This window comes from Cyprinodon variegatus, unplaced genomic scaffold (assembly GCF_000732505.1).
Source record: "Cyprinodon variegatus isolate N-32 unplaced genomic scaffold, C_variegatus-1.0 Scaffold267, whole genome shotgun sequence".
In the NCBI taxonomy this organism is placed as follows: domain Eukaryota; kingdom Metazoa; phylum Chordata; class Actinopteri; order Cyprinodontiformes; family Cyprinodontidae; genus Cyprinodon; species Cyprinodon variegatus.
In genome coordinates this window covers 145201-162067 of record NW_015150720.1, presented here as the reverse complement: position 1 = coordinate 162067, position 16867 = coordinate 145201, and the positions used below count along the sequence as shown (strand labels likewise).

At 37.0% G+C, this 16867-nt stretch overlaps 2 protein-coding genes across 6 annotated transcripts in view; one reads left to right on the top strand and one right to left on the bottom strand.

Moving 5' to 3' along the window:
• The window catches only part of LOC107089825 (dnaJ homolog subfamily C member 18-like), a 14145-nt gene extending 3756 nt beyond the window's left edge, over window positions 1-10389 (top strand). Inside the window, exons 3-9 of one of the 2 annotated variants that reach the window (XM_015382823.1) lie at window positions 1416-1584; window positions 1665-1810; window positions 7505-7711; window positions 7802-7914; window positions 8125-8234; window positions 8337-8509; window positions 9387-10389. In XM_015382823.1, the coding sequence (XP_015238309.1) occupies window positions 1416-1584; window positions 1665-1810; window positions 7505-7711; window positions 7802-7914; window positions 8125-8234; window positions 8337-8509; window positions 9387-9511 (1043 nt within the window). In that variant the 3' untranslated portion in view covers window positions 9512-10389. The remainder of the gene's footprint in view (window positions 1-1415; window positions 1585-1664; window positions 1811-7504; window positions 7712-7801; window positions 7915-8124; window positions 8235-8336; window positions 8510-9386) is intronic. The other variant, XM_015382822.1, reaches the window with a different exon arrangement.
• A 3617-nt stretch (window positions 10390-14006) lies between these two features.
• brd8 (bromodomain containing 8) overlaps window positions 14007-16867 on the bottom strand; it is a 32095-nt gene continuing 29234 nt past the window's right edge. For all 4 annotated transcript variants that reach the window (XM_015382782.1, XM_015382784.1, XM_015382783.1 and 1 more), the window contains 4 exons: window positions 16579-16647; window positions 16206-16488; window positions 14866-14910; window positions 14007-14780 (listed from right to left, as the gene is read on the bottom strand). In XM_015382782.1, the coding sequence (XP_015238268.1) occupies window positions 14721-14780; window positions 14866-14910; window positions 16206-16488; window positions 16579-16647 (457 nt within the window). In that variant the 3' untranslated portion in view covers window positions 14007-14720. The remainder of the gene's footprint in view (window positions 14781-14865; window positions 14911-16205; window positions 16489-16578; window positions 16648-16867) is intronic.

The window sequence follows — 16867 nt, the reverse complement described above, 5'->3', positions numbered from 1 at the left end:
GTATATATATATATAAGTAAAAAATTACAGAGACTACACAGTAGTTGGCATGTGTTACTGCACAGTGAGAGAGAAGGATATTGCACATGGGTGACAATAGGTGATGTTTTGCACAAGGTGTCCAAGGAGGGGGGTGCTGACCCTTGTCCCTCTTCTTATCACCTCCTCCTCCCCCCAAGTGAGGAGTTGTACAGCTTGATAGCTTTGGGAACAAAGAAGTTCAGCAGTCTGTTGATTCTGCATTTGGGGAGGAGCAATCTCTCATTGATCAGGCTCCTCTGAGTGGTGAAGACAGTGTGCAGAGGGTGGCTGGTGATCGTTCATAATGTCCAGCAGTTTGTTACAATTTTTTCATTGAATTTATACAACTTTCACATCCTTATTGATAAAAGTCTATGATATACATTTCACAAAATGGTTTTACATTTCTTAATATATCAGTTAAATGCATAATCTCCCATTTGTTGCAGCGTTTTCCATCAGTCTGGGATGTTACAGTGTACAAATTCAAATAGTTTTAAGAGACAAGATTTAGATTGAAATAAATTTCCTAAATTTATTTTTTCTGGTCAAAACTTAATATAGATTTCCCTATGTACCTCATGTGTTTTGTTTATAAATGCTCTTTAATGGGTGGTTAAAAAGTTGAACACAGTTTTTAGTTTGCAACCAGTTTTTCATGATTTTCTTTTTTTTTAATCTTCATCATAGATTGTAGAGTTCTAATAAAAGGTTTGGTTTCCTGACACAAACTGGATTTAAGTCTAGACTTATTAGGAACATTAAGTTTAAGTTCAAGAATGAGCAAGTAGCTCTCTATTCCCACTACTTTGTCCAATATTATCCCCAAGCATAATGCCACCTCCACCGTGCTTAACAGTTCTTAGATTTGGAAGCCTCCCCTTGTCTCTATAGCTTAATCTTCGTCTCGTCTGACCCTAAATCTTGCCTTCAGAAGATCTTTGGCTTTTATATGTGAGTGGTTAGAAACTTCATACATGCCTCAAAATATTAATAGTTTTTTTCCTTTTTGGTTTTCAGCTTCTTTGTTCTTGTTGATGGTAAAACCTGCTTAACTGTAAGCAGTTATGTAGGTTCTAGCACTTCCAGGTTATAAGTTGTTGGGTCTTTGTGGGTCTTTTTGAAAAAAAAGAGAAACTTCTGCACTGAGTTGTTGTTTAAAGGAAATACAATAATCCAATTCATACCTATAGTGAGTGTATTTAGGCCCCTGACCAGTGTTGTTTAATAGCTTTAAGCATTACCAGATAAGTGTTAATTTGATAAAAACTTACATTTAAAAGCACATAAAAATGTTTTTTGATTCTCTTTTATTTTATTTTATTCATATCTGTCTTATCTGATTTCTTGACTCATTCACTGTTGAATGCAAACACTTCTTTTGCTGGTTTCAGTGCTGATAGATGCCATTCTGAGAAATGGAGGCAGTGCGTCCTCAGAAGCCAACCACGTTCCTCCGCCCTCAGGCTGGAGAGACGAGGACCTTGGAAACCAAGAAACCAGGAATGCCAATTCTGATGAAAAGAAGACCTACACTGAGGAGCAGCGACAGGGTGTGTTCAGGTAAACTCTGGAAAACTTCAATCTTCTTCCCACAGTCCCCCATGCTGCTTTTCTAACAACCAGCATGTTTGTTACCACAGAATAAAAAACTGCAAAGACTTTTATGAAATCCTCGGCGTTGACAAAGGTGCCAGTGATGAAGATCTGAAGAAGGCGTACAGGAAGTTGGCCCTGAAGTTTCACCCAGACAAGAACTTTGCCCCAGGGGCCACAGATGCTTTCAAAGGTACTCCACAAAACACAACACAAAACGATTGTTTTGGGGTCAGATGTCATTTTAGTTGTCTAACATCCGTAACACTTTATAAAAATGTATATAAGTTTTTGTGCTTTAATGAGTGCCTTGCAAAAATGTTCTTATCATATGAACCCTGTTCATATCTTGTCACAACCACAAACTTCCATTAATTGGAGTATTGTGTGATGAACCTACAGGACGTTAGAGGAGATGATTCTATGGTTTAAGATTTAGATTTTCCCAAATAAAAATTGAAAAGATTAGGCATCCATTTAAATTCAAGATGTTTGCGTGTTTCTTCTTTGAAAAACTTCAATACTCATCTGGATGTAGGTATGGACTTTGACTAGGCCATTCTACTAAATGAATTTGCCTTGGTAGTGCTGGTTAATATGGAAAAAATCATATATCATGATATGGACTATTTTTTATCACAATAATGATAGATATGCCCCAATTAAGTACATTTTTAGCAAATCTCTGAAAAAAATGACAAAACAATATAATTGCTTACTTTTTCAAGTTTATTTTGAAGTGACATTTATAGAACTGTCACAAACTAGAAAAATAGATTGTAGTGCAACAATATGTATGCATAAGATGAGGTGGGGGTATGGCTACAGTATCCTTCACATTTTTTCAAAATCCTACAGGTATTCAAATTAAATGACCCAAATAAATAAATCAAAGTGCACTAATTTTTAGTTTCTTAAGTTTCTGAGTAGAAAAGCACACATTTTGAACAAAAGATAGTTAAAAAAATAGTTTTTCAAGTTTCTGAAATCTGTAACCTTGTAGTGCAAAGTTTGCATACCATAATAGCAAAATAAACGATCAAAATTAAATAAATCAGGGTTGAATATAACTGTAAACTGTTTAAGGCATCAGCTATCAAAAAAGTGCAAACGTAAAGGAGACATTGTCGACGTAGGACCAGTCTTGTAACATAGTTTGCAAATGACCTTTGTCTGCTTCGTGTTGGACTTCTAAAATCCAAAATGTAACCAAATCACAGACCTGTGCACTCTTTTTGGTAAAAGTGTTTCATCTTGGGTTGCCTGCGTAGCTGTCACTATTTGTTGCAAACACAAGTTTAACACTTCAGCCTCCTGCGTCTCCATCTCTCATGATTAAGTAACATAAAGCATGTCGCAAACCCACATGTGAGTCAAAAGCCGTAAAGAAACGTCATGTTGCAAAACCACAGGAATCTTTTTATCAATTATAAGCTGTGTGTAGGCTACGTGGCTACACTAATATGTTTGTCATAGTCTACCATGGGAAATATTTGCTTGAATATGAGATACAATTGTGTTAGAAACGATAGAATAGAATTAGCGCTATATACACTTTTTTATCGTCCGTAGATTTGTTTCGTCCTATCGCCCAGCCCTATGCCTTGGTTTGCTTTGCAGAGAGTTGAGGGTTTTTTGGTTTAAAAAAATGTAGCCTTCATTTTACAGTTACTAGTGAGAATGTTCCGTATGGCTCCTGTTTTCATCTTTTCACTTTTTTTAATGCACAAAGTCTCCCAAGAAAGCATTTCTTTCAATAATGTCTTCTCCTTGCTGCTCTTATCTTATCTTAAAGAATGGATTTGACCTATTCTCTATTTACCTGTTAGATTATTTTGGGTCTGCTCGACTTTATTGGCTAAAAAGAAAAGCATGTCTTGCTTTTTAAAATTTTTATTTATAAATATCTGTAAAAACATCACAATTATACATTTTGTGGTGGTCTGTTACATCAAATTTAAATATAATTGACTGTAAATTTTGGTTGCAATGTAAATAAACATGGTACCACTTTGAATAAGAGGTAGCTATGGTTTAATAGTTTATAGACATGTTATTCATTATTCTGTAAACACTTGATATCTCATTCATAAGTGTTTATCATTTAAGGGCAAAAAACAGACTAAACAGAGCGGTTTCTTGCCAAATAGTGAGCCTAATCATATTTAAAGTTAATTTATTACTTAGCGAGCACAATAAGCATTTTTAAACATATCATTATTTAGCAAATAATGCCTAATAAACGGAAATAAAGTGAAAGCTGAAAGATGGAAAGCATATGTACAGTTTTGGGGGGAAAAAAATAATATATATATTTTTTTTTTTTTTTTTGCTAATATCTGAAAACATCAGATCATTTTAACTCTGTTCAGTGGCTCTTCCTTTTAGACAGCAGTGCTAAGTGTAGGTTAGGATACAGTAGATGAAATGCTGCATCATGTTTTTTAATGTTTGTGTTCACAAGGACAGACTTCCTGTTGTAAGTAAGGAATTAAGAGCATTTATCCATCAAGTCCTTATGATGTTATTGACCACAAAAGTGCTTCTACGCTGTTTGGTTTATAGCCAAATAAAGTAAAGTAGATCTTTAAGAACTTGATATTTATGCCCATTAATGGCCTTCATCTGGCATTACAATAACAATAATACTAAAATTTAAAAAAGAAGTATAATTTGTGATAATACTAAACTGGAGTCATTGTTCCAGGGAAAAACAACAAAAATAATGGACGTAAGGATCAACATATTGATAAACTAAGGCAGCCATTAGTAAGTTAGTGTTGTTAAAACGATGTGAGGTGCTTCATTAGGTTAAAGCTGCTTAGTGGGTAAAATCTTTGCTCCTGGATATAATGAGCAAAAAAAGGAGAGCACTTGCAGTTTTGGAACCTGTGATTGAATCTGCAGATCTCTCCACCATCACCTCGAGTTTCCCTCTTAGGCTAAGTTCAGACTGCAGGCCTTGATGCTCAATTCCGATTTTTTTGTGAAATCCGATTTTTTTTTTTTGCCTAATATATGCGACTTGTGTGTGATCTCCTGTGTGAACTGCAGTCATACAACGCAAGTGTCCCGCATGCGCAGTAGAGGACGCAATGATGTCACAGGCCAGTGTGCTCTGTGTTTACGGAAGTAAAGATTGATGGTAGTGCCGGCGTGCATCTAGCTGTCTTTTCCAACCATAAAAACTCAATCTTTTCACATGGTTAAACATAAATACTGCTCTCCGCATCATCATCTGCCATGGTTGTTGTTTTTCTTGCCGCTTCTGCGTAGCAAGATGCAGAATAGTGACTTTTGTCAAGTATTAATGCCGTGGCCGTTCAGACACAGGTCGCATTTGAAAAGATCAGATTCGTATCGGGTTCAGGACCACATAACCAAGTGGCCTGGGTCGAATTGGGAAAAATTGGCTGCCATTAAAAGATCAGATCCAGGTCGCATATGGGCAAAAAAATCAGGTTTTGGTCACTTCAGGCTGCAGTGTGAATGTAGCAACAATTACAGGCTGAATACTCGTCTGCATTACTTGCAGAGATGGGTACCGAATTATGTACTTTTATAGACACTGACCAAATTCCATCAGTACCACCAGGTAAAATTAAACAGTAACATGTTTCGGTACCTAAAAGCATCATTGTGTCAGAGGGACTATAAGAGCGGTCAGTTTTCCATGGCGGACATGAATGCCGTACCTGCCGTCTGCTGGTAATGTGGTATTGTGGGAAAAAAAGAAACTGGAAACCAGAACTCGTATTATAAAATAACTAAGGGAAATTAAGCATATTCTGTCGGAAAATTAATTTGGTTTGGATAGGTTTTATAAACTCTTTTTACGCTTTCACTTTTCCTTTTATTTGTCAAGGTCTAGTTTTCATTTTTATTTCTTAACTGTTAACTAAAATATTCTTTCATTCTAGTTTACGTCATTTCGTTAGTTTTACTTTACAGTAATAACCTTGGTAATCAGTTGGATTACTCTGTTACAGATGACGTAATTCTGTTACTAAGGGCGTTATAAAACACATAAGTAAAGACCAACTTATGCACTTTAATTCAGTTTATTTATATAGCGCCAATTTACAAAACGTCATCTAAAGGCACTGTACAATTCAACCAGATCATCCAGTCAAATTGATTCAAAGTTTTCTATCTAAGGAAACTAGCTGATTGCATTGACTCATTGACTGGACAGCAATCCCTCACACTAAGCGTGCTTGTAGCGACAGTGGAGAGGAAAAACTCCCTTTCAACAAGAAGAAACCTCCAGCAGAACCAGACTCACCCCCAGATTCCACATCCTCTGTCAGCCCTCCGCTCCTCCCCACTCACGTACATCATGCAAAGTACTTGTCTGTCATGTTAATCAATGACAACTGTTCCACATCCACCACCACTCCTCTGCACGTCACCGTCTACTTATGTCTTCTCCGTCCATCACCGTCGAAATACCGAGCCGAACTATTTTTTGCTCTGATCCGGTCCGGCCAGGTCAAGACCCGCAATTGCAATCCCACCAAACAGGAAAAAGAACGTTAAAAAGACCCTGTTTGTCAAATTAAAATATGGTAACGATAGATTGGTAACTACAAATTAGAGCATAAATCTTGTATATTACCAAAAACTAAGACCGTTTAAGTAAATTATTGGATGGAAACTATTGGTACTTAAGCATACCAGGAAGCAGATTTCTCATCTTGATAAGAATATTTATTTTATACTGAAAGGCTTAAAAGTTTAATGAAATTCAATCACAACAACTTCCAAGAGAGCATCTGACAACTTCAGTCTAAAAGTAGACAGGGTGTCTGCCTCACGGACTAAATCTGGTAGTTGGTTCCACAAGAGAGGAGCCTGATAACTAAAAGATCTGCCTCCCATTCTCTTTTTAAAAATTCAAGGAACCACTAGTAAACTTACAGATTGAGAGTGACGTGCTCTGTTAGGAACATAAGGAACAATCAGATCTCTGATATAAGATGGAGCTTGGCCATTGTGAGGGATTTGCACAAACCAGCCAGAAAACCAATGAAATTTTTCAAAAAAAAGTCTTAATTTATTCCAAAAGTGTTCAAAAAATGATAAACTAGGCCCAAAAACAGAGGTCAACAAAAAAGAATTCAATTCAGGCTTTAAAATAAAGAACTCAAGCACAAACAAACAGGACATAAGGGAAACTTAAATAGTGGCTGATCAAACCACTGTTGACACACAAGCTGGATAATTGACTAACAAACTAATAAACAAATTAACTTAAACAGATAAATACTGGCCAGACACTAAATATTTTTTTTTATTTAACTAATTAACAAAATTACCCAAACTAAGAATATTTAAACAAATGATAAAAAAATAAATGTCCCTTCCCATTACAAATGGTTTGATCCGCTGATTAGCCTGCAATAACCAATTGAGGAAAGCTGGAGCTAATTGCAGCCCTCCACCAGCAGATCCCGAGGAAACTGGCAATCAATCAACAACCTGACAAATTAAGTTAACTAAATGTGTGCGCTGCAAAAAGCTAACTCAAAGTCAGGCTTATGAAAATATATGAAATGTGCAACTCATGTTGAAAATGAAAAAATTTAAAAGTTACCACACAGCTTCAGAGTGTCACAGCAGGCTGTCACAGCCATTTACGGCTATATAGGTGAGAAGTAGGATTTTAATGGTTTTTATGCAACCAGTTATTAATGAGGCTTTCTCCAACTATCTTTAGGAGCATCAGAAAAGATGGTGGAAGGCATGTAGTAGAATTAGACAATTTAGATGATTTCTAGTCACAGTAATTGGGCACACTGCTGTCAGGAAGAGGGATCAGCAGGTCCAATTAGACCAAGCTTAATTTTTATGCTGGATATCAATGTTTCTCTGTTTCTCCCACTAGCAATCGGTAATGCATACGCAGTGCTGAGTAACCCAGAGAAGAGGCAGCAGTACGATCAGTACGGAGATCAGTGTCCACCCTCTAACGTACCCCATCACTCCGGCCACAGCCGACCCGGACACTACCGGAGCTTTTATAGAGACTTTGAGGCCGACATTTCACCTGAGGAGCTCTTCAACATTTTCTTTGGTGGAAGATTTCCCACAGGTGTGTGTGTGTGTGTGTGTGGAGGGCTATTTGAAGAGGTGGCATTTGTTTCCCCGTCAGGAGCATTCTCTATCGTTTGATTCTCTGCAGGAAATGTTCATGTATACACCAACCAGGGCGCCTCCTACTCTCAGTTCTACCAACCTCGTCGTCGACGGGCTCAGGAAAGGCGGGAGGAGGTGGTGGAGGAAAACCAGAGCCAGGTTAGCTGCTCTCTCAAGATAAACATGATCCCTTCATTACAGCTGCAGTGGCATGATGTTGTCTTTACCTGGAGAAGCAGCGATAAGTCCTGATGAACTGGATGTTTTTCACAGCTGCAGGTGGATTAAAAGATGACATCAGGATTGCTGATGTAATGCAGTAGAAGGAGTACATGTTTCACAGTCTCTGCTGATTCCATCTTCCCACAGAACACCTTCACAGCTCTGCTGCAGCTTCTCCCCGTGCTGGTGTTGATCCTCATATCGGTTTTTACTCAGATGATGGCCACTAATCCGCCCTACAGTCTATTCTACAAGCCGTGAGTTTATGATAATGATATTTTCAATGCTCCTCCAGGTTTTCCACCCTAGATCCAGGGAGAGCATCTGAATTGGTGTTTTTTTTTCTCTTTTGATATCAGGGCGATGGGGCTGGTGGTGTCCAGAGAAACGCAGCACATGGGCGTACCGTATTATGTGGACAAAAGCTTTCAGAAGGAGTACCGAGGAGCCACGCTGGAAGAACTGGAGAAAAACATCGAGAGTGACTATATCGAACACCTACAGAGCAGCTGCTGGAAGGAGAAGCAGCAAAGTAAGCCAGCATCCTGCTCAACTTCTTAGTTAGCCCAGATAATGACACTGTCAGATGAGTAATAGTATTTAATAATGGAAAGGAAACTGAAAGGCTACAGTTATGGCTTCAAAAAAAATCACACAGGTACATCCTTACTCACTTTTTAAGGACAGGATTAAAGTATTGCAATGACTTAGTCAAGTTATGGCCTTTAGACCTTGGAAAAATGTGTAAAAATAGCATAATAAGTCACAGAGTTGAGAAAATAAACAAATAAAAAACTGTACTCCCCACCGTGAGGTTAGCAGTTGCGTCTTTGACGGTGATTTAGAGCCTTTTATTCGAGAACCTCCACTGCTGCAAACCAAACTGACTTAAAGGAATGTAAACATTGGGGAAAAAGTCCCATCTTTTGATATATTAAAAATGAAATGTACAAAATTGCTTTGTCGGATTGCGTTTTGATGGATAAAAACTCTTTTTTTTTTAACATTCTTTATTACTTTTATTATTTATTGATATTACAGTGGAAATGTTCTTTTACATTCAATTCATCACTTAGGGAGCAACACTTTTTCTGCTTAAGTTGCTTGAACAAGCAAAACATTTTGTTTTCCCCACATCACTGTAAATTAGGTATTGGTATAGATTTTTAGAGTCCCTAAAATGAGAGATTACTTGTTGCCAAGCTTGAATTAAAAAACTGAAACTGTCCAGCTGTTGTTATCTGCATGTTTGGGGAAAGTCGTCTTTACGTCCCAGATTGGAGTTCTAAACAGTTACAGCCGCATTTTCTAAAGTTATTGGATGTTTCTTTGCACTAATGAAGGTAAAACCAACAAAAGCGATAATGTTTTTGTGGTTCATATCCACGTTTGTCTGTCTTTCTTTACAGAATCAGACTTGGCAAACCTGGGACAGCTCTACCGGGATGAGCGGTTAAAGCAGAAGGCCGAGTCCATGAGGCTGGATAACTGTGAGAAACTGCAGCGACTGGTTGGCCGCCTGAGAGTGAAATGAGGACAGTGTTGGAGGAGGAGACGTTTCTTTAGCCAAGTGTGTAATTTGCCCTTTCTGGCCACTTTGTGCAGTGCAGCCAGTGGGGAGATTGCGCCTGTGGAAACAACGTGCCTTCTCTTGGGCGGTAGGAAAATAAGGAGTCGCACAGTGGCGGTGTAGCAGCAGGGGGTGCAAACTCCCTCTGGCAGGGTGTATGATGTCTCACAGCCGTCAAACTTTCTTATAGAAGTGGCATGTCATATGCAGTCTCCCCTGGGGGCTAAAAGGGGCGGCGTATGTTTGGGAAACACCGTTTTATCTGTTCAGGTTACAGTTTGTTTCCTTGTGTCTTTGTTGAAATTTTAGATGTATTTATTTGTTAGATAACAGGGTGAATGTTAGTCATGATTTTCTTTAGGAAATTAGTGCAGAGACCTAAATGATACTGCAGTGTTTGGACAAATCAGCACACGTGTATTGCTAAAGTCACATTGGACATTTTAGGTGTTCCAAACTGAGATGGAGCAATTAAATCTTCTGCACTTCTTATAATAAAATGTTTTTTGCCTCAAAAAGCACTAATGGTTGTACAAGAATTTATTACAGCTCATTCTGAGGCTGCATTTCAAAACTCTTGTGTAAAGAAACAAAAAGTATTCTTGTGTGAAAAGTCTTTGATTCTCCGATGTGCACACGTTTCCTGATTGTCACTGGGAGCTATGGCAGTATGCATACAGCTATATCACACAGTGCTTTGCAGAAGTATCCATATTTTCATCAGTTTGTCACTTTATAGCCTCAAACTTGTATTTTTATTGGATCTTAAGTGATAGAACAAAACAAAGTAGTACGTATTTGTAAAGAAAATAAGAAAAAAGGCAGGAAGGTTATGTATTTTGAGGCAATGAGTTATTTTTTTTTATAGTTCTTGCTTTTCGATTGGTTGATAATGATTCTGAATACAACCGTAAAGTGTGACAGGGATCAGCTCCAAACTTTTAGTTAATGGTTGGCACATGTAGAGATGGACGTTTGTTCCTGTTCTTCATAAAATAGATCAGTCTGATTCGCACTGAAAGTTAATTTTTATGTCTTGCCACAGATGGGATCGTATTTCTAACATTCTAACACATGCATCTGCTCAATACGAACCCTTCTATCGTCACTCTGATTCTACGTTTATAGAGTCACCATCACAATGAAAAATGATTTTCTTCCCTTTTGACGCCTCTTAATACATTGTCCTCCAGGGTACGCTCACTACATCTTCCCATCCTCTAAAGAAAAGCGTTCCCACAGCATGATGCTGCCTGGCTCCGGGGAAAAGGTGAGATCAGGGTGATGTGCAGCGTTACTAATATCCCATCCAAAACCTTTTCGCTTAGGTCGCTTAGGCCTCCTGGAACCAGGACGTCTTCCACATTTGCTGTCACTACATGACTTATAACCTGACTCTGCTTTTAACTTTGCCACAAATTTCTCCAGAAGCGGTTTGTTCTGAGTCTACATGGTTCTTTTCAGTCAGGGCTATTTTTTATCTTCCCTTTTAAAGCCTTCACTAAACAATCGTAGTTTAAACATAAAAAAGTTTTAAACCAGGACTACAACTAGCAATTATTTAGCAAATCGATTAATCTGACGATTATTCTTTTAATTAATCGATAATCGGATAGCTGAAGCTTCCCTAAAGAAAACTTTTTACAAAATGAAACCAGGTGAAACTAAAACTTTTCCACTTAAGGAATTCTGGATAGAGCAGATTGACGGATGGACAAGTTCTTTATAGATATTTATTTATTTATTATTATACAATTTTGGTATAATTATGGTTGCTCTGTAGGCTAATGGTAGGTTTTAGAGTCTCAATACTCCAGTTAATGATTAATCGATTACTAAATTAGTTAACGATTATTTCAATAATCGATCAATCGTGATTAATCTGATTGTTTCAGCCCTAGTTTAAACTATGATTAAACTGAATTTGATTATAAATAGATTTGCCTTTTTTTTCACGTTTCCTTCCACTTTGCACTCATTCACTACTTTGTGCTGGTCTGTCAAATAACAGCTTTGACTTGCCAGAATTAACAAAGACGCCTTGAAAGGTGTGGAAACATTTTCAGAAAAAATTTGTGCAACTCCGATTGCCTCTAATTTATGAGTAAGTTGTGGTCTGCCAAATAAAAATGAACATAACAGTTAGTTTTTAAAAAGAAACTTAATGGGTATCAATGCTTATTTAAGACACAGTTACAATAAATATGCATTAATTTTCATTGAATGGTTTTCCCATTATTTTGGACACATCTTATATAAAGGAGACTTAATAAATCCAACCTGATGGGCCTGATTTTCAAACAACAAATTAAAAATCAGTTTGTTTTGTAGACATTCAGAGTCGTTTAATTTTCTCGAACAGGATGGTCACACCATCCAAAAATATTTTTTTTTACACTAATCCGAAATTCTAATTTACAATATCTCTAAAACTATAACTATTGTCATGCACTTAGCCTGCCATATTGCCTTAGCTGTGGTACTGAAATATTCAGGTTGATTTTTAGCACTTTTAAGTTAAAACTCATCCTCTGTGCTCCAGACAGTGATGTTTGCATGCATCCCAGAGCTTTGTTCTTTTTTCGGGTTTTCTATAGCATATTTATTATTTGACAATAAATGTGAATGGACAAAAATATTCAGGTTTAAACCGTTATCTGACAAACATTTAAAAACACAAGCTAGGTTTTAATATGTATAACTGCAAGTTATGTTACGGATTTAATTGTAAGCTGTCGGCCAAAAAGACATTAAAATGAAAGCTGAACCAGTACTGAAATGTTGCCTGTCCTTTTTTATGCAATTTTGATTTGATGTTGATTAAGTAGGATGAGAGGTCAACTTTTTTTTTTTTTTTTTTTTATGTATCAGAATAGCGATAAATTGAGATGATTCAAGCTGAGCGACATTTTCAGCCTATTCTCTGATTCAAGAGGGTTTAAAGAAGCTCCTATCCCAAAATGAATGAGTGCATTTGTCACAGAATACTTCTATTTAATTTAGATGTCATTTCGTGCGGCTGTCCTTTGCTATGGTGACACCTTTTATTTTTCCTTGCTCATTAAGACCCTTTCTCTTATTTTTACCACTAATGCAAAAGCAAACCACTCATTACCTGTATTTAAAACTTTAGTGGCTACTAAATGGAGATCATTTCGTTCCATTGTTCTTGTAAGCAAAGAACATGCATTGTAAACGGAACTGTGAAAAAATGTAATACAGAAATTATATTTAAAAAATAAATAGTAAATGCCTTGTACTTATTTAGTGCTTTTTCAAGTCTGGAGACTTGACAAAAGCGCTTTACACTAAATTCAGACATTCAACCACACACTGATGGTGGCAAGCTACATTGTACAGTAGCCACAGTTGCCCTGGGGATCACTGACGGAAGCTTGATCCCCTTGGATTCCAGGGCAATTTTAATAGAAAAAAAGGCTTTGAGAGTAACAGCTGTTTTATCCTAATTTTGTTCAAATAATTCTTTTTTTTTTTTTTTTTTAGCTTTTTGACGCATTTAGATTTGTCTGCATGGAAGTTAGCAACATTTTAATTGGTTAACCAAGAGTGACAGCTTGTCATCTTGATGTGGAGAGGATGCAACTCATAAAACTAGATATGGAAAAAAAAACTGAATAAAAATAACATTTGAAATGATAAAATTTGTAAAAGAAAAGGTTATAAGTATATATAAAAAAACAATCTTGAGAAAACAGCAAAGTTACTCTTACAAACTTTTTTGAACAAGAGTTTTCTCAAATTGGATTTTGTTGTAATTAATTTCTGTTGAATACTGTTTTATTCCTTGTAGCAATAATTGAACAAAACTCCACATAAAGTTTATCTCCTTTTTTTTTTTTTTATAGGACCTCCCAGACGAGTCAGAATCACTAACCCATAATGTTGATCAGTCAAAATCTAAACCCTCTCATCCAGCTACTGTGTACCTGCATGGGGTTTGATGGCATATTAAGAAATTAAGATAAGATTTTAAATTGTCCGATACTAAAGCTTATGTAATGTCTGGCTGCCAAGACTTTTTTAGCATTGGGGGGAAATGTTAAAACTTTCTATGGCATGCGCATCACAGCTTTGCAGATATGGAAATGTCTAGAAAAAAGATAGGGTCTGGAAAAATGAGTAGGTTTCCATTAAACCAGATTCTCCACCCATCAAAGTTTCCTTTATCTGCCTATCCATACATTTTTTCATCCACCCCTCTAGTCCTTATTCATTTTGTTCACTATGGCTTCACTTGTTCTGCCATCATTCTTCTATTCGCTTATCCTTTCCTCCTCATCCCTCCATCAATCCTTCAAACATTTTATCCATCATCCAAGCATTTGTTTACTATCCATCCATCCCCTGTAATCCTATTGATCCATTTACCATCCATCTCTTAGTCCATCCAGTCATTCAATCAAACTAAACACAACTAGAACTGGACCTTTCTCTGCTTCCAGGACAATTTTATTGTGTTCTAACAATTTCTGGTCCATAAAACAAATAAGTACCATCGCATTTGCTCAGATACATGAAACATAAATCCAAACAAAATTTCAAAATTGTTACTGTTTCACAGGAAGTGTCACCAAGGGAAAGCTATTTCTACACAATTGAAAATAAAAACACACATTTTAAGAAAACAAACTTTCAAAATAGGTTAAGAAATGAAAAGTTACACAAAAGGCCTTTCGGTTGGGATGAATGTGCCGTTCAGCTCTGCCTCTTTAAGAAGCAGACCTTTTCCCAGACTCTCTGACCTTTGGTTTTATATTACACTAACACACACACACACACATTTTTATGAGTTAAAAACACTAAACAACCAAACTGTAGGCAAGGGGTAACTAATATCCTTATATATGGACCACAGCTATTGAAACATTGTGAGGAAGTAAATCTCTGCAGGTTTTTACTGTTCCAGGCAGATGGAAGCAGGTTAAGTCTAAGTGATCTGCAGCAACATCGATGAAACGTTTGACCTGCTCACACAGGATGCCCCACAGTGATCTATAATCCATATCTTGATGGCTGTCTTAGAGCAGAGCTTTCCCACGCTTATGCTTTATCACGTTATCAAGTTAAATTCACACGGTAGACCCCCTGACCAACACCCATCCATGTTCTTTCGCTTTATAAACTTGGTTTCCAAGAGTTTTATCAGCAATTTTCACTTCTTCATCTTCAAGTCAGCCTCAATGGCACTACGGCGCCCCCTGGTGCCGCCGTCCTACCATGAAAAATAAGAGAAAAGCAGCATTTTAGAAAAAATTACAAATCTGAATATAAATTGTGAAATTAAGGTTTCTACTTACAAAGAGAGAAAGAAGGAAGGCTGGAGAGGACATGGAGACGGTGTCCTGGAAGAGTGAAACAAACGAGCATGACAGGATTTAATGGGGAGAAGAAAACTGCTTATGGATCCTATTTCTATAGGAATTGGTAATGCAAAAAGCAAACATTCGCCGTTTCTTTGCGCATCTAGTCCAGGCGAGACATTTCTGAAATAACATGCTTGGTTTGGCTCAGGAACTGCATCAACAAATGCTGTTCCACTTATATTACTAATATTTTCATTCTTCATATACAATTTTATTTGTCAGTGTAGTTCTATATAATATTTTACTGGATTCAATGAAACAGTTGAGTCTTGTTGTGAGATGGACAGGTATGTTCTTAAAAGGAAAAAAACACCAGAGACATATATATTTTTGCATAATAGGTTTTAATTGTCTTGTTCTCGCCTCTATTCTTTAAAATTTTTTAGCAATTTTCTAAATCTAAGATGAATGGGTCTTTGTTTACTGTCTGACTTTATTCAAGCTGCATATTCTGTGGTCAGCGTCACTAAAAACTATTTAGGAACAGACGCATAACGCAGTCATTTTAACAAAACTGAGCTTTTATCCCGCTATTAGATTTTCCTGGACTATTCTGATATGATTCTAGGAAGGTCATTGTGCTTCAAATCTGCTAAACGAATTTTTTTTCTCCCTTTTTCATATCATCCTAAGAGTATTCATGAACATCATGCACTTATTGTACAGGTTTCCTGATCTTATGAGGCCCTAGTCCAAACTACCTACAATTTTTTTTAATAAATAAAAAGATTACTTACTCACAAGATGCAAACTTAATTTAAGAGACTTCACTTGGTTTAAAATAAATCCTTGGTAGATTCCAAACACCTGAACTGCATCAATGTAAGTTTATTAAAAGCACATGAAGGACTTGAGAATTAAAGAAAAAAAAATGTTTTAAATCATCGAGGGACTTAATATTTGTTTTTGTTGCATTTAATTAATTTTTTCACTTTTTCACAGCTCTTTAGGTGGCAGTGTTACGCTTTTAGTGGGTCTGTCACCACACAGAAGGAAAGAGGGAGTTGCAGGTAGTGACATTTAAGGCCTTTAAAACAATTAAACCTTTAACAGCTAAACGTGTCAGACAAAAATAGAAATAAAATAGCAATTGAAATAAATTGGTAAAAAACAAGAGAAGAAAAAGGTTGTTTTTTTTTATAGTAAGTTTTGATTTTTCATTAAAGTTGCAAAGCTTCAGAACTTAACTAAGTGGATGGAATATTTAGTTGTTCTAATGTTCTTCAATTTTTCTACCAGCCTGATGCTTAAGGCCGCCCTGGTTTGGTGTTCACCTTGTCAGTGGAGTCCTGTCTGCGCGTACTGTCGCGGCCCCGCAGGCTCTTTGCACTGATTCCAGATTCGGACGTCTCCATGATGAGCTGGGTTGCCAGGAACTGCTGGATCTGCTCCAGGACGTCCCGCTGCATCTCCAGAGCCATGTGGTACACGTCATGGTCCAGCCCATTGTACATGACAGCGTTCTGAAACATCAGCATGATGTCCCTCTGAAACTCAGCCGTGGTCCGTAACAAACCTGTCTCAATGTTCTTTTTGATGGTGGCCAGGTCCATGGGTCTATGGGAGAAAATAACAAAGGAAAAGTTGTTATGAAAGTTTTAACTTTTTTTTTTTTTTTTTACAGCTGAAGATGGATTTAGTGCCTACCTGTGAACAATGCTGTGGTATCCAGGAGCAATTTCATCTGTTACCGGTTGAAGAAAGACATTTGCATACCTACAACAAAATAAATCCAGCTGATTTTTAAAAGGCTCGAAGAATTATTAGTAAACATTTGTGAACAAACAGCATCATGAAGAACCAGAGAAAACAGAGAGGTCAGAGGTAAAGTTAAAACAACACCTCACAGATCACTGCTTAGTAAATCATTTGAAAACTGGCCTTTACTATTAAACTTACCAAGACGTTTGTGTCAACCTTTTCCTTTATGGTAAAT